A 16,387-nucleotide genomic window follows, 5' to 3' on the forward strand; every position below is an offset into this window, starting at 1 on the left:
TTCAATTCCCAGCAACCACATGGTGGCTCAAAACCATCTGTAACAGGATCTGATGTCCTCTTCTGGTGTGTCTGAAGACAGGGACAGTGTACTCACATAAAATAAATAAATCTTAAAAAAAAAAATCACAGTAACCAGACCTAGTATGTGTGTCACACCTATAACTCACATTCCACAGGCAGGAGCCAGAGGAACAAGTTGAGCCAGCTGAGCTACACAGGAAAACTAACAAGGAAAGAAAAAAAAAAAAATCTAGTCAGGCATGGTGGTGCACACCTTTAATCCCAGCACTCGGGAGGCAGAGGCAGGTGGATTTCTGAGTTTGAGGCCAGCCTGGTCTACAGAGTGAGTTCCAGGACAGCCAGGGCAACACAGAGAAACCCTGTCTTGAAAAGCCCCCCCCCCCAAAAAAAAGAAAGAAATGCAAGTTGAAGCTGGGAGTGTTGCTCAGTGCTCCTGCCTATCCATACAAGACGCCCCAGGGTAGAGCCCCAGCCCACCATAAAACGGAATGTGGTGGGCTAACCTGGCTGCATGAGCTCCTGTCTCCAAAAAAAAAAAAAAAAAAAAAGAAAAAAGAAAGTTAAAGCAATAACAACTACACACACATTGGGTTGAGGAAAACCTTTGGAAACTGGACAATGCTGCCATTGTGATGGAGCTGGGAAGACACAGCTGTGGATGGGCTGAGTAGGAAGCAGCTTACAGTCCCAGGCAAGATGAGTTTGAATGGCCTCACTTGTGCCAATCTGCCCTGCTGAAACTAAGGTTCGTGGAGGATGTGCAGAGCACACATTGCCCTGAGATAGCAAGAAAAGTAAGTAGCAATGGCAGGTGGCTCTTTGTGAGTTCTAGGCCAGCCTGGTCTACAAAGATACTTGTAAGACAGCTAGTGCTACACACACACACACACACACACACACACACACACACATAGGGGTTGGAGGAAGAACATCAATATTGTTAGTTCAAGGCTCATCTCAATCCAGAATAATTTACAAGTTACAAGTAGAAGAAAAGAACACATTTGCAGGTGAACATTAGCTTCAACATTAGTGTAACATAATTTTTTGCAATGCTAGAGACTGAACCTGGGGGCCTTACACAAAGTAGGCAATTGTTCCACCTCAGGGCCACACCCCTGCCCCCAAGGCCTCTTCCTTTTTCTGTTAACCCCCTTGTTCTGCCGCAGGCGGGATTCAGGCTTGTCTTGAAACAAGGCAAGCATGGAATCTTTATGATTTGTCAGAAGTTAAACTATGTCACTGTGAGTTGAAGCAACCTCGAAAGCCAACCAAGGTTCGTTCCCCTTTGGATCGGTGAGGCCACAACAAAAGACCTCTGTTCAGTGATAGCCAGCAGGGTGCCTGGGGACTGCAGCCTGCTTACACTATTTGAAGTCCTTTGACTGAGAAATTCAAGAAGACAGATACCTCCCCTATGCCAGGTTCTATTTGATCAAACTTGGCCTAGGCTTGGTGAGCTGGAGAGATGGAGGATGCAGGCTGCCCAGAAGCGGATGGAGCAAAAGCTACTGCTTACACGAAGCTTAGGGTTTAAGATTAAGAAGAAGGTGCCTTCGGTCCTGAGTGAGTTGCCTAAGACCACAGCAAGTTGAGGTTAACAGTTTCCCTGAGGTCACCCAGACCAATTCTTGGATTTTATGATCCCGGTCCATTTTGAAGGTCTGTAGGTCACACACTTAAGGAACACCTTGCCCTGGAGGGTGAATACATTCATCCTACCTCAAATACTCCCTAACCGATTTTCTCAGGGACTAAGAAATGAAGTGCCAGAGACCAGGAAACAAAGCCTGCAGAGGCAGTCCGAAGGACCTCCCGTTCTATTATTTATAATTATTTTGTTTGCATGCATGTGCATCAAATGTGTACCAGATGCAGGGGCCAGAAGTGGATGTTGGGAACTGGAGTTAAAGACGGTTATGAGCTGTCACGCAGGTGCTCATACCCACTGGGCAGTCCACCACCCCACCCGTTTTAAATTGTACTTAAATACGTGTGTTTGACCTCCTTTGGTCCATGATCTGCCTGCCAAGACAGGCCCCGCCTAGCCGGTATTTGGCTCTTCTGTGGGTTGGCTTGAAGAGCCAAAGTCCAGCCTGGTTCAGACCGGTTCCGCTAGGCACATCTTGGCGACCAGTAATCATACACCCACTGTGTACTCCCACTCAGACTAGCTGAAAGACTAGAGAATCTGAGAGAACTTCAAAAGGTGAGCTGCAGGGGAGGGCCACGCCCAGCTTCGCCCAGGCCACGCCTACACCTCCACCCTCCTACTTAGCCGAAAGGGCGGCACCCGACTCCAGCCTCGCCCACCAACGTCACAACCAAGGCCAAGGGGAGGGCTTGACTCTCTGCGGAAGAGCGAGGAGAGACCCAGCCCCAAGCGGAGCTCTCTGGGATAGCTGGCGACTAGCAGGTAGCACCGCCGCCCACGGGAACGGTCAGTGGGAGAGGGGCTCTGGCTGCAAGAGGTTCAGCTAGTGGGAGCGGAGCTGTTGATACGAGGACGCTCAGCAAGCGGGGCTGAAGGTGTCCTGGGGAGGGGAGGCTACAAATACTGTGGTATTTGGACGCTGAGCTGTCAGCGTCCACGTCTCAGGGACCATAGATTCCGAGACTTGCTAAGCTGCCAAGGTCCCTATTTCCAGGTTGGAGGGAGCGAGCCCTGGGGTTGCTGGGTGCGGGGTTGAGAGTCGCACACACAGCTGAGATGACATGGTCTCTAGTTTGACACCTCGTCCGGGTCCTGATCAGGATGGGCAGCAGCTCACTGTCCGAGGACTATCGCCAGTGCCTGGAGCGCGAGCTGCGGCGCGGCCGCGCGGGCGTTTGCGGCGACCCCTCGCTGCGCGCGGTGCTCTGGCAGATTCTGGTGGAGGACTTTGACCTGCACGGGGCGCTACAGGACGATGCGCTAGCCCTGTTCACTGATGGCCTGTGGGGGCGGGCTGACCTGGCACCGGCCCTCCGAGATCTGGCCCGCGCCTTTGAGCTCCTAGAGCTGGCCGCTGTGCACCTGTACCTGCTGCCCTGGAGAAAGGAGTTCACCACTATCAAGGTATGGTGTCAGTGGTGCTCCTTCACTCCCGTCCTTGTCCAGACTGTTTGAGGGCTGCAGGTCCTCTTCAGGGGAGGGTTCTGCATTGAGGGGTCGTGGCGTGTTGGGATGCATGCCTACCAGAGTCATTCACCTAGAACTTATATGGCTGTCCTCAAAGTAGTCTCACTGCCCTAGTTGCCATGGAAATTCTAGGGTAGACGTGGGTGGGTGAGGGAGGTACTTGATGTCCTATGGTCATCCTAACTCCTCTAGGACGTGGACTGGTCCCCATCTGTAAAAGGAGGCTGCTAAACTGGGAAGAGAACGGCAGATCAGAACAGCGGGGACCTTATTCCTGCCTGGGTCCAGGTTAGGCGGCCAGGTCCAGGGCTGGCCTGGTCCTTAGGTCAGATGGCAGACCACCTAGAGGGGGTAGGGCCGCTCTGAGCTAATTTTGAGTGGGAAGGCAATGACGTCAGAATGCACGTGGGCGAGGTAAACCTCCACTGGTTGTCATGGTAACGTCTCCCCCTCCACACCCCACCAGCCTGCGGATACCTGAGATCCCAGGACTTTCATTCAGTTCTGTCAAGCTAGAAGCCCACCCATCAGCCCCAGAGGACAGAGGCAGCCAGGCCTGGCCTTCACATTGAATAGTTCAGGAATAGTGTTGGGGTGGAGCTGGCAAGGATAGAGCCTCCTAGCTGTGAGGTTTTAAGGAAAAGTCCCTTTTCTCTTAAGTCGAGGTGCAACGCCCTAAGGAGGGTGTTCTGGCCAGTGCTCCTTGTATGTAGACATCCTCTCCCTAAGGGTGCTATGCACAGAAGTGCTCCAAGGATGTCTAGAGCTGTTGTAGACAGTCACACTTAGAAAGACCCAAGCTTAAACCTTGGAGCTTTGGTTCCATAGGTAGCTTGGATCTAGAAAGCACATTGGACTTTCTGGAATACTACAGTCATGGGAGGCTACCTGCCAGTGAGGTACAGTGGAATATTCCTGTAGGCTGAGGCAGGAGGATGGTGAGTTTGGGGTCAAGCTGGGCTATACAAGGACCTTGTCTAGACCTAAAGGGCTAAGGCTCAGAGACACAATGCTTGCTTAGCATACACAAGGGTTTAAGTTCTCCCTTGGAGGAAAACAATGTCTTGACATCCGAGCTCACTCCAGACAGATAGAAACTATATCAGGGGGTGGACAGGAGCTTCAGAAGTGCACCAAGGTCAAGGCAGGCCCGAACCCACATAGGCTGCATCTAGGACCCTTTATGGAAGAGCATGCCTGACCAGGACCCTTCCTTACAGACCTTCTCAGGGGGCTATGTGCATGTGCTGAAGGGCGTGCTCTCTGAGGAGCTCCTGACTCGAAGCTTCCAGAAGATGGGCTACGTGCGCAGGGACAACCACCGCCTAATGGTGACCACCCCACCCCCTGCCTGCCAGCTGGTGCAGGTGGCCCTAGGTTGCTTTGCTCTTCGGTTGGAGTGTGAGATCCTAAGTGAGGTCCTGACTCAGCTGGGTACGAGCGTGCTGCCAGCCGAGGAGCTGCTCCGAGCTCGGCGGGCTAGTGGGGACGTAGCCTCCTGTGTGGCCTGGCTGCAGCAGCGCCTGGCCCAAGATGAGGAGCCACCACCCCTGCCCCCTCGGGGCACACCTGCCACTTATGGGGCCCCAGTGGACCTGTATCAGGACCTGCAGGAAGATGAGAGCTCAGAGGCCAGTCTGTATGGTGAGCCTTCCCCAGGGCTGGACTCGCCTCCTGTGGAGCTGGCTTACAGGCCACCACTCTGGGAGCAGAGTGCCAAACTATGGGGTTCTGGAGGTCAGCCCTGGGAACCGCCAGCTGATGATATGCATCGGGCCAGTAGCCCACCATATGGAGCTCTGGAAGAGGAGCTGGAGCCAGAGCCCTCTGCTTTCTCCTTCCTTTCTCTGCGCCGTGAGCTGAGTCGCTCAGGAGACTTAGCTCCTCCTGAGTCCCCTTCAAGCCCCGGGCAAGCCAGCCCCCGACACAGGCAGGCAGAAGCAGCAGCATCCTCAGCCTATGGGCCTGCTGTTGAACCTCTGAGCTACCAGGCACACAGCTGCTTGAGCCCTGGCAACCTACCCACCCTCTGCTGTGACACTTGCCGCCAGCTCCACGCTACTCACTGCACTGCCCTATCTGCCTGCCGCCCGACTCATTCACTGCGCATTCTTCTTGGTGACAACCAGAGACGCCTGTGGCTGCAACGAGCACAGGTGGATAACCTGCTCTATGACAGTCCTGGGGCCCATCCCTAGGCCCAGATGGACCCCAACAATTTTGGGGACAGTTTCCATGGTGCTTCTTTTGGAAAAGGGCCTAGGCCACTGGCTACCCTGGCCCTCCTACTCCCCAGGGGCCATTCAGGACCTGCAGCTGAAAGAGGGTAGAGCCTTCATGGAAGGCTCTCACCTGGTGCCATCTCAGCCCTGGTGCAGCAGGCCGAGCTCAATCAACAAAAGATCCTTCCCTCTCATCCCTAGCCTCATGCCCAGATGTGCTGGGTAGAGAAGTCCAGGTTATCCTGTTACAGTACCCAAACTCAGAAAGACCCCACCCTATGAACTGCCTGAAGCTCCCTACCCGATCCCTGTGGAGTATGATTGAGGACATGTCCCTCTTCCACGTGCTGAGAAACCCTCACCCAGGGGCTTGCAGGTGACACAGTTAAGATCCCTGAGTTAGATTTGGGCCACATGGGAGGGTCTGAAAGAGCAGAGCTTACTTAGCTGTGAGGACCCCGGTTCACCTCTGCTGTTAGTGAGGCACACTCCCAGGCAGTGGGAGGAGCTGTCACTCCCACCCAGCAGGAGTGATTCTCTGCCATCAGCTACCTACCAGCCAGAGAGGAAGGGAGCATGTACAAGCCACTTCGCAGGCTTTTGCCAAAAAGCAGCTCACCGCCCCACCCCATGTAGCTCATTCTGGGCATGCAGTTAACCAGGACCCCTCATTAGGGTCCCTAAACTGCCAATCCTCAGGATAGGGATAGTGAAGGGCTGGATTTTCATCAACCACTCAAAGGCCCAGGCCCAGAGATCACCACTCTACCACACTTCCTCTAGTGGCACCTCCTCAGCAGAGCCTGCCCCTGCTCCTCATGCAGGCCCTCAGAGGACATGGGTCCACCTCAGCCGAGCCTGCCCCTGCTCCTCATGCAGGCCCTCAGAGGACATGGGTCCACCTCAGCCGAGCCTGCCCCTGCTCCTCATGCAGGCCCTCAGAGGACACTGTCCATGTTGCATGGATCGAAACCCCACAGTACATTAAAGGATTGCCAAACTGTCTACTGGAAAGGCTTTTTTTTTATCTCACAGTCCACCAATCCTCTCCCTGGGCACCAGTGCCAGCCACATCTACCAAGGGCTTTCATCCTGACAGTCTTACAAGTATCCCACTCCAGTTAAGCCTTGCTCCCTCCTGCCCGGGGTCACTCTGTCCATCTGTCCTGGGCAGCTCCTGGTCTCCAAGAAGAGTTATCTCCCAGGCCTACTCATTCCAGGCTAGTGCCCAGCTCCAGTTCCCACACACACTGAATGGGACCTTTAGGCCTCTCAGCTCTAGCTCTGTTCCCCCAGAAGTGGGCCTTCACTGATGGACAAGACAGGCCACCAGATGGTGCTACAACTGCCCAGTCTATCCTGGGTATCCTACTCAGCCACATCCCTGTCCACAAATCCCCTCTGCATCTGGACACAGAGGGAAATATCAGGGAGGAGTCAGCTGAAGAGGAAAGCCAACTGGAGGAGCCAAAGGCCTTCTGGGGCCTCCCAGTCGTCGGCTGATGATCCGTGAGGATGTGGAGGGGTGGGCTGGACCCAGGCTCAGGGCCGGCATCGTTTGCTCTGCCCCTCAGCGGCAGCTGGGGCAGCACGCTTATTGCGGTGGTGGGGGAAGGTAGGCATGAGCTCCGGTTCACAGGCTGCAGGAGAAGGGCAGCTTCAGGGCTGGCCTGGAGCTGGAGAAGGGGCTCCTGGTGGGGCGTGCTCCAGGTCTAGACAGGACTCCTCACTTAAGCTGGCCCTGACCCGTCTCTCCCTTTCTTCTCCCCTGTGGGGCCTGTGGTCCCTGGGAACCCAATATGGACAAGCAGGGCTTCTCGCTAAGCCCCTAAGAGAACCTAAGGTGATCCCAAGAACTTACGCAGGGGCTTCTCCTTGAAGTAGGAACTCTCCAGGCAATCTCCTGAGGTTGCCCTGGGGAATGATAGTGACCTTGGCCTTAGAGAGGCCTATTTCACTCAAACTTAGCCAATCTCAACAGCCCAACCTAATCTCCAATAAATGGGGACTGAGACCTAGACACTGACAGGCAGCTCAGAATGGCTCTAAGACCTAGGCCACTCACACTGGACACCTGGCACCTATGGGTGTCTGGGTGTGTCTGGAAGTGGGTATCTATGGTCTGTGTTGTGAGAAACCATCTTTAAAAGGTTTGTTGAATTGAGATGGCTCAGTGCTACATTGCTCACCTAGTGTGTGCAAGGAACTTGGCCTTAGCTTCCATTCCCAAGACCAGAAAAAGTGCATTATGGATTTGGGTTTAAGGTGCCCTTCCATCTCTGCAGAAGCCAGGGCCCTGTCCTCCTGAGGGGCAGGGCTGCCTAAAGGAAAGGTCTGTACCTTTTCTTAGGGTCATACATGAAGAGGAAGTTGAGCAGACGGAGTCCGGCCTCTGAGAGCCACGGGAACTTGTGCTTGAGGTTGTTATAGGGCTGTTTCCTCAAGCTGTACTGGCCAGCCAGCGGCAGCTTGGAGAAACCCTGTAAGAGGCAGGGGCTAGAGCGACAGGGCCACCAGGCATGGACGGAGACTGAGAGTTGTCGGTAACACCCACCGGCCAGATATTCTCACTCGGTGTCCCCAACAGCTGTACAATCAAGTCGATCTGGTGGATCTCGGAAGTGCCAGGGAGGAGGGGCTTATGGGCCAGCAGCTCTGCCAGGATGCAGCCGACAGCCCTGTAGAAGCAGCCGACCTCCACTTAGCAATGTATCAACACACACGTGAAGAAGCAGGCAAATGGCCATAAGGCTCTCCCACAAGGTCTGCAGTGCCTCGTGAGAACCTGAGGCCGGAGCCAGCGAGCACCCCAGCCATGTTCTCGTGCTTCCCCTCCTTGGGTGCTGCGGTCAGACTCGCTAACACACCAATCCTGCTCCCCCTGACCAGGGCTGACCTCCAGGGCCAGAAGACTTGAGGCCCTGGGAGCAGAAACCACGCCTACCACATGTCAATGCTGGTAGTCTGGGTGGTAGTTCCAAGCAGCAGCTCTGGGGCTCGGTACCTGCAGACAAAGGCCCCATTTTACCTCTGGTCAGCTCTGCCCCTTCAGCCTGAGCTCCCTCAGGGTCCCTAGTGGCCCTTGGATTACCCTCTACCCTAAGCCCGAGAGAGCCACCATGTCTATCTCTTAAGAACCAACGGATCCAAGCACAGATCTGCGGTCATCAGCTTGCTTTCAGATGGCGATCAGAGAGCATGAAGCTGAGACCATGGAAGGGTCCTTGAGGATGTGAGGGACATCAATGTCCTGCCCTTACCACAGCCTCATTCTGCCTTAAAAACAACCAAGGCAGCCGGGCCGTGGTGGCGTGCACCTTTAATCTCAGCTTGGGAGGCAGAGGCAAGCAGATCTCTATGAGTTCAAGGCCATCCTGGTCTATAGAATGAGTTCAGAGCAGGCTACACAGAGAACTTCTGTCTCAAAACCCCTATACCACCCCTCTCTCCAACCTTATCTCCCCTCACCCCCTAAAAAACCTTGCAGAAAGCTACCTTCGCTTCCCAAGACAGAGCCAGGCTGTTAATGGCTATTTCAGTGTGCGATGGCCATTTCTTTCTTTGGGTGTTTTTGTTTTTTCAAGACAGGGTTTCTCATGCTGCCCTGGCCATCCTGGCCTCAACTCAGAGCTACCTGCCTACCTCTGCCTCCTGGGAGCTGGGGTTAAAGGCACAACCGCTGTCCAGCACAGGATGGCATTTCATCTGAGCAGAGCAGTTTTGAGGCCACTGAGCCCAGCTCTGTTCTGATCAGGTGGCCTAGACCCTGGCATCCGCAGCATGTACATCCCCTTAAAGCTTCTATCAGATCCTTAAGGCCCTTCTGAAGCACAGAAGACACACAAAGCCCTGCAGGCCACCGTGACTACGGAACTCACCAGAGGGTAACAACCTTGGGAGTCATTGGCTTTACGGGAACACCATAGGCCCGAGCCAGGCCAAAATCAGCTGCAGCAGGGGGGAGAGGAGAAAAGACGATCCGTCACTCAGTGAGGACAAACAAGCGGCTGTCTGGAAAGAGAACTGGACTAAGGCAGCCTGGGGCTAGGAAACAGACAAGTCATCTCTGGTTTCCAGAGCCACACTGACATCCACACCCCAAAAGCCATGCTCAAAGAGCCCCACCTGCACGTACGCAGGGTCAGCACCCAGCACGCACCTGTCTTTACACAGCCCTTGTCTGTCATGAGCAAGTTGGACACCTTCAGGTCCCTGGGTCAGAAAGAAAGCAATGGTTTCCCGAGAAAGTTCCCAAAGGGCAACCAGGCTGTCACCACAACCCGACACACTTTCCTGGCATTTAACTGGGTTTTTCTAAAATCAAGAAGGTGCACAGAGGCCAGGTCTCCTTCACCCATGTCTTGCTACAGCAGCCCCAGCCCTCACAGGCATCTCTAGAGACAGCTGCTCCTGGCATAAGACTCTGGGTGGGCGCTCTCTACTGAAGGCTTCTGGCTGCTGCCTTCCCATCCACCCACCTTCTACTTCCCAGAGAAGTGAGGGCTGATTAGACTTGTTTCCTACAAGAGCCTTGCCTGGGAGCAGTCAGAGACTTCTACTGGATGTTTGCCCTCTCTTGAATATATTCAGAATGAGACACTGGGGGACACCACAGCTGTTCCTGGCTCCCTCCCTCCCACCCCTCAGACACTCCCAACACACCTTCCTCCTGGATGCCCCTGCCCACCTGTGGATGATGAAGTTCCTGTGCAGGTACTGAAGGCCACGAAGCACCTGTAGCATGATGCATTTAACCTAAGAGGAGGTCCAGAGGCACAGGTTGGAGAGCTTTGCTATATTGCCTGCAGGTCACTGGCAGCCTCCAAAGTGTGGCTGTCGATATGTCCTGCACAACTAAGACAGTACTGCAGCAGACTTATTGTATATATATGAAAATATATATGGTGTACATGTTTGCATGCATTAGTCTAAAGAGGTTGACATCAGTGTCTTCATCAACTGCTTTCTGTGTTATATATGGCAGCACCATCTTTCATTTGAACCTAGGGCTAACCCAATTTAGCTGCTCTACCAAGCCAGTCGGCCTAGAACTTCTCCTGCGATTACAGGCAGGCTGCCATAGCCTCCTAACATTTATATGGGTGTTAGGATCAGAACTCACGCCCCACACTTGCATGCACACATGCACTTCCCCCTCTGAGCCATTTCTCCAGTCCCCCTTTCCTTTCCAGGGACCTGCCATATGGACTGAGAAGACCTGGGGCTGACCGGCCTGTGCCACAGATGCCGTGCAAGAGGCACTCATTTCCGGCTGTCACAGTCAACACAGCCAGCCACCAACCAGAGAGCACCTGTGCAGCACCTCCCTCTCACACCTGGGCCTCCGAGAAGGGTGTTGGCATATTTTCCAATAGGCTGGCCAGATCTTGTTCGCAGTAACCCATGACCAGGAAGATGCTAGAGGGAAGAGAGAAAATGTGTGGTATCTTCTATTTTCTTCCTAGTAGGTAAAGAGTCTCCCCGCTGAAGGAAGGCTAACCCTGGGAGATGACGGACCCTATTGTGTGGGACAGACTCAGGAAACCACACACCTCTCCAGGTGGTTGCCCACAACCACCTCCTTCAGCTCCACAATGTTCGGATGGCGGAGACGCAAGAGCAGTGTGATCTCACGCAGGCTGCTGATGGGGATGCCTGTAACCCAAGGTGCTCAGTGAGTGCCACCCGGGACACCACACATCCTGTCCTCCCGTCGGGGACAATTACGGTGACACCAACACCGCTCTTACTCTTGAATTCATTACAGATGTATGATAAACGGGCGGGGTAGATCTGGAGGGTGACAATGACCTCCCTAGAGGACAGGGGCAAAAGGGTTTGGAGAGAATATACAATTTTACAGCTGGTCAAGGTGAGGAAGGTCTGGAAGGACTCAGGGAACTCAGGTTCCAGCTGCGGTGACAGGCTGTGGTGACAGGCTGCGGTGACAGGCTGCGGTGACAGGCTGCGGTGACAGGCTGCAGTGACAGGCTGCGGTGACAGGCTGGGCCAGCTCCCTAACTGCAGTGCACGTGCCCTCTGAAGCGTCAGTCCTGAGGAACCTCAGCTGACCTGAGCTTGTGCGCCTCCCTGCTTGGATGCCCGAGCAGGCAGGGTACTCCTGCATCCTGTCCCCAGCTCACCATCCTTCTCTTTGTCCATCCGCACCTTCTTCAGGGCAACAATTTCATCTGTCTGGGTATCCCTGGCCCGATCTGAAACAGGAGCACACGTGCAATGGGGTCTACCTCAAATCGTCACAGTTTTGCCACATGGGAGGAAGCCTCTCTTAAGAGTTTGCTGAAATTCTTCTTTTTCTCTGACAACCTAATGTCAAGCAACACTCGCTCCTTCTTCCATTCCCAAGATGTGAGCTTGGGAATTCTCATTTGAGCTGGGTTGGGAGTTAGTGGAAACCTGGCCATCAGCAACTCAGGTGGAGAGGAGCTCTCCAAGCAATCTCTCACACAGCCTACTGCTCTGAGTTCACTAATGCAATATCACAACACCACGGAAGGTGATCTATCTAGGGGGAAAGACTTACTTTATATGATAACGGCTTACAAAGCATGCTGGCTTGTGCAACTCCCAAATACTTGGCAAAAGCCTCGCAGCTCTGGAGCTGCAGGGAGCTGCAGGGAGCTTTGGGAAGTAGTGCATTTTACTGGTCAGGTATCTCATTCCATCGCTACACACATGGATTGCTGACATTAGCAACCCGAGGCTTATGTTTAAGCATCACACCAGTACAGAGTGTGAGCCTTCCAGTCCCCACAGAGCTCTTTCCTGACCACTCACACACGATGCCATAGGTGCCCTCGCCAATCCGGTTCAGCTTCTCAAACTCCTTAACGCTTCGGCATCTTCCCAGCTGAAAGAGAGAGGCAGCCAGTGTGGAGATGTGGAAGCTAACCGCACAAGTGACAAGTCTCACCCATACCTGGCACTGAGAAACGTGCTTGCATCTTGCTTACCAAACAGAAAAGCAACCATGTATTTGGAATTTTCTGATGAGTAAAGGGGACAGATACCACTGGAATCACTTTGAAATACTGAAGCATACTGAAGATGGCCTAAGTATTCCCTCCAACCCGGTGTTCCAGATGTCCGCTGTCTAGTACCAAATGGCCACAAGCCATGGACACAAACACCTCTGTGCAGGAGAATCCGGCCTCCAACAGGGAGTGCCAACTTTTCAAGTGTGAGGTGCCTTTCTAAGTGCATTAGCTAAGCAAGCATTCCTTCGGTACCGAAGGACCTGAGCAAGTTTAGGATTCTATTCCACCAGCCCCCTGCTAGCTTCCCTCCTCTTAACTGCCCTGTCCTGGGTTTTGTTACTCTGATACCTGATGGCCCGCGATCCACTCTTAGCTCCTTCCCTCCCTCTCCTCGAGGATCCCTGTTCACTTCGAAATTTCATTCACCAGGATTTTGTGCTGCCACCTGAGTGTGGCATAACATTCCTTGTCAGATCTGCCCAAATTTTGGCAACACTTCCTGGTCCAAAACAAATGTCAACTCTTCTACAAACTTCTTACAGAATACTCCTTTTCTCCAACGTCTCCACTATTTTGTATCTCTGCTTATTTCTGAGTCCGGGTCTCACTCTGTAGCCCAGGCTCCCCTCCAACGTGGAGTGACCATCCAGCCTCAACTCCCTGACTGGGATTACCAGTGTGAACCACCACGCAGGACTCTGACATTTTTGACTTAAGGGACCACTGCACACGTGCATTTTTTCCCTCTTTAAGAACGGTTTTCCCAACCTCGGCTTTCAGCGCAGTGCTCTGAGTTAACTAGTTGTTAAGTGTTGTCTCGTGCCTTGTGCTCTGAGGCTCTTAGTTAATGTGCCTTGGCCTCGCAAAGCATAAACAAGAAGTTAAAAATACGTGGGCTGCGGCAAAACCTCTTCCCACCAAACGTCTACTGGAGCAGAAATCGGTGCCCCTAAGGTTCACCTTCGCATCACACAAAAGGGACAAGACTGTGGGTAACGGCAGGTGAGACCCCAGCGGCTGCAGGTGCCACCGGGAACCTCCCACTCTTCTCGCCCTCGGTCGCACGCCCTCGGTCCCACCCCGCCCCAGCCTCTGGGCTGCCGATTTCTGCCCACGCCGCGGCAAACTCGGGGACTGCCGTTCCCCCTCCGACGCTGGAACCTCAAACTTGAACGCGACACGGAGAGCCCCGGTGCGCTTCAGTCTGGCCCTGCCACTCAGAGCCGCAAGAGTGGCACCCCGTCGCACCCTGTGTTCTGGAGGCACGGTGAAGAAACCTTCCTTACGGATACACTTCAGTCGGATCTGATCCGACTCCTGGTCCACCTCCGCCATGCCCAAGCCGCTGCCGCCCTCTTCCAGCGCGCAGGCGTAACGCCCCTCGGCGCAGGCGCATGACGTACTTCCTGTTTGTTCTGGACTTGGGGGCGAGATCTGCTCCGGGCGCAGAGGCTCCGTCGTCTTTTCAGCGTTAGATGCAGACACACTTCTACAAAGATGCTCAAAGTACCATCCGTAGGCCAGCATGCAGAAGACTCATATTAGTTTTGATCAACTAGAGGAAAATGCGTCTCTTCCCTGTTTGCCATTTAAGTGAGACCAATTCCAGCGACCAGCCGTGCTTTCTGCCCTTTCAGACGACCACAGCTGAGAGCTATGCTTTCTGATAATGGTTGGGTACATTCCCCGAAAGCTGGATGTGTCTCGTCCCCATCACTAGCCCAGGACAAGACGGAAGGAAGCCTTGTATAGCCCGGGCAGCGTACACGAGAAAATGAAGATAATTAATGTACTGACCACTGGAGAGCAACTCTAGTCCAAGTGGTTCTTGGAGGCTGCACTCACTCCGCTTTTATTTTTTTGGGGGGGGGGGTTGGTTTTGCCCCGCAATAAGAGTGCCCGGCTGCTGGGATTTGAACCTAGTCCCTTCTGTCTGGAGCTCTGCACCCTTAATCGCTGAGCTAGCGCTGCAAGAGTTGCACTCAGCTCTTGTACTGAGTAATGAACTCAGAACACCAATTGGCTCTGATCATCTGTGAAGGGTTTATATAGATTAGGAAGATGAATGTTCCTGCTTCTAAATGGCCAGAGTGCAGGCCCATGTGGGCACTATAGTTAGGTTAATGCTAAGCAGATTAGTGGGTATTGGCATAGTGCCATATGCCTGCAATCATAGCACTCTGGAGACTGAGGCCAGAAGATTCTGAGTTCAAAGCTAGAATGGGGTGCATAGCCTATCTTAAAAGGCTTTCAGTAGTGTGTCAATAAGTCATGCCGGGTGTGGTGGCGCACGCCTTTAATCTCAGCACTCGGGAGGCAGAGGCAGGCAGGTTTCTGAGTTCGAGGCCGGCCTGATCTACAAAGTGAGTTTCTGGACAGCCAGGGCTACACAGAGAAACCCTGTCTCGAAAAAAAACCAAAAAGAAAAAAGTCATAAATAATAATACTGTAAGATTTCTAATGGATTGTTTGCCATTTTACATTTCTTTTTAACTTTGGAATTCAGCTTTCCACTGGGCACACTGTCACCTGTAATTGCAGCAGTCAGGAGGTTGGGGCTGCATGTTCAAGGCTGGCCTGGGCTATATAGTGAGTTCTAATCCAGACTGGATTGGATGTGAGACCCTATCCCTGTTTCAGAACTCCAGCTGGGATTGTAGCTCAGTGGTGGAGCGCCTGCCTAGCATTGGGTCACTCCTTAGAACTACATACACAAAGCTTTTTTTTTTTTTTTTGAGACAGGGTTTCTCTGTATAGCCCTGGCTGTCCTGGAACTCACTTTGTAGACCATGCTGGCCTCGAACTCAGAAATCTGCCTGCCTCTGCCTCCCGAGTGCTGGGATTAAAGGCATGTGCCACCACCGCCCAACTACAAAGCAATTTTAAAGTTAGTGGCTTGCAGACAGTTCCATTAGGCTCCTCCCAGCAACAGCAACAGCTTATGTCATCATCTGCCGTTATGTGAGAGCCAGGCCTGTTCGAGGATTGCTAACACCCCAGCTTTCTCTTACCTCCTATGCTCTCTCCCCCCCTTCTTCATTCTCTCTTTCTCTGTCCCCACATGTTCCCTGCTGGCTTCTCCCCTTCTCTCTCTCTCTCTTCCTCTCTTTCTCTCTTTACCCTTCCCCATTTTCTTTGCCTCTGCCCCTTCCCTGCTCCACTCCCCTTCCCAATGAACTTTCTTTTTAGTAGGCCTGTGGCATTGCGTGATGGTTCAATGGGACTCCTTATCATGGGAGGGGCTCCCTCCTGTTGCATTATACCACATTATAAAACACATCAAAATTCATTTACGTTATGTGTATGAATATGTGAGTGTGCATGTATGTATACATGCATGCATACAGTCAGGCCTGCAAGTATATACTAGCTAGGGCAGTATGTATTTTATATACTAGCTGGTATGGTGTATCTGTTAGGATCTGTTGGATGTGTTACAGGCAGCAGACCCCCCAGCCTGTACAGGCGGAGGTGGTGTTTGTGATCCTGATGGGTATACCACTGTCTCTGCTTAGCCCCCAGAGGCCAACCAATATGGCAGTTTTGTCTCATGGCCAACATGTCTGGCATTCCTAGTGGTCCTTCGCCATAAAGACCCTTCATCCACAGGTCCAAAAGAACAATACAGCGTTCACAGACTACTGCCAGAGTCCCAAGTGCCCCATGCCCTCCTCACCTCCAGGACACATTTCATTCTTTTGCGTCAGTAACAAGTCTTACGAGACTTGCTAGGACCCCACCAGTCCGGGGTCTGCTCTGTTCTTGAACTTAACAATGAGGTCTCACACTGGCCTTTTCCCAGATTGGGGGCAGAGCATTTACTGACCTCCGATTGCTTCCACCTTCAGATGCAGATGAGCAGAGAGGATTTTAAATGCCCACCTGAGTCACAGTGTGAGTGGCCACCTGCTGTCTGGCACTACATAGCTGGCTGTTGCCAATTCAGTCAGACCTTCAGGACCTCCGGATTTACTCTGAGTCAGTCAGCTACCCTCTCCCCATTGAATTGAAACTGACTTTGGG

At 53.1% G+C, this 16,387-nt stretch overlaps 2 protein-coding genes across 6 annotated transcripts; one reads left to right on the top strand and one right to left on the bottom strand.

The window, feature by feature from the left end:
* The first annotated feature begins 1,800 nt into the window (after positions 1-1,800).
* On the top strand, positions 1,801-6,371 carry Spata2l (spermatogenesis associated 2 like). 4 transcript variants are annotated; one of them, XM_029480651.2, is made up of 3 exons: positions 1,801-2,463; positions 2,750-3,081; positions 4,365-6,371. In XM_029480651.2, exons 2-3 carry the CDS (start codon positions 2,779-2,781, stop codon positions 5,340-5,342), a joined length of 1,281 nt encoding a protein of 426 aa, XP_029336511.1. In that variant the 5' UTR covers positions 1,801-2,463; positions 2,750-2,778; the 3' UTR covers positions 5,343-6,371. The 4 variants fall into 4 exon arrangements, with proteins under 4 accessions (XP_029336511.1, XP_029336510.1, XP_021025034.1 ...); XM_029480650.2 differs by having other exon boundaries at positions 1,801-2,439; positions 2,672-3,081; XM_021169375.3 differs by having other exon boundaries at positions 1,801-2,439.
* On the bottom strand, positions 6,372-13,728 carry Cdk10 (cyclin dependent kinase 10). 2 transcript variants are annotated; one of them, XM_021169377.2, is made up of 13 exons: positions 13,613-13,728; positions 12,165-12,237; positions 11,510-11,581; positions 10,919-11,021; positions 10,703-10,784; positions 10,054-10,121; positions 9,526-9,578; positions 9,245-9,314; positions 8,311-8,370; positions 7,921-8,044; positions 7,707-7,846; positions 7,228-7,280; positions 6,372-7,006 (listed from the first exon to the last, which is right to left on the bottom strand). In XM_021169377.2, exons 1-13 carry the CDS (start codon positions 13,697-13,699, stop codon positions 6,909-6,911), a joined length of 1,083 nt encoding a protein of 360 aa, XP_021025036.1. In that variant the 5' UTR covers positions 13,700-13,728; the 3' UTR covers positions 6,372-6,908. The 2 variants fall into 2 exon arrangements, with proteins under 2 accessions (XP_021025036.1, XP_021025037.1); XM_021169378.3 differs by having other exon boundaries at positions 13,651-13,725.
* Positions 13,729-16,387: the final 2,659 nt, after the last annotated feature.

Source organism: Mus caroli, unplaced genomic scaffold, assembly GCF_978045245.1.
Source record: "Mus caroli unplaced genomic scaffold, Mus_caroli_1 scaffold_10, whole genome shotgun sequence".
NCBI classification, from domain to species: domain Eukaryota; kingdom Metazoa; phylum Chordata; class Mammalia; order Rodentia; family Muridae; genus Mus; species Mus caroli.

What these genes read in the sequence shown, in the direction of transcription:
- Spata2l (XM_029480651.2), top strand. Translation starts at nt 2,779, where the DNA reads ATGGGCAGCAGCTCACTGTCCGAGGACTATCGCCAGTGCCTGGAGCGC. An exon ending in AGGAGTTCACCACTATCAAG is followed by an intron (nt 3,082 to 4,364) that starts GTATGGTGTCAG and finishes CCTTCCTTACAG; the next exon opens with ACCTTCTCAGGGGGCTATGT.
- Cdk10 (XM_021169377.2), bottom strand. Translation starts at nt 13,699, where the DNA reads ATGGCGGAGGTGGACCAGGAGTCGGATCAGATCCGACTGAAGTGTATC. An exon ending in CAAGGGCTGTGTAAAGACAG is followed by an intron (nt 9,315 to 9,525) that starts GTGCGTGCTGGG and finishes CCCCTGCTGCAG; the next exon opens with CTGATTTTGGCCTGGCTCGG. An exon ending in CCCAAGGTTGTTACCCTCTG is followed by an intron (nt 8,371 to 9,244) that starts GTGAGTTCCGTA and finishes CTTTGTCTGCAG; the next exon opens with GTACCGAGCCCCAGAGCTGC.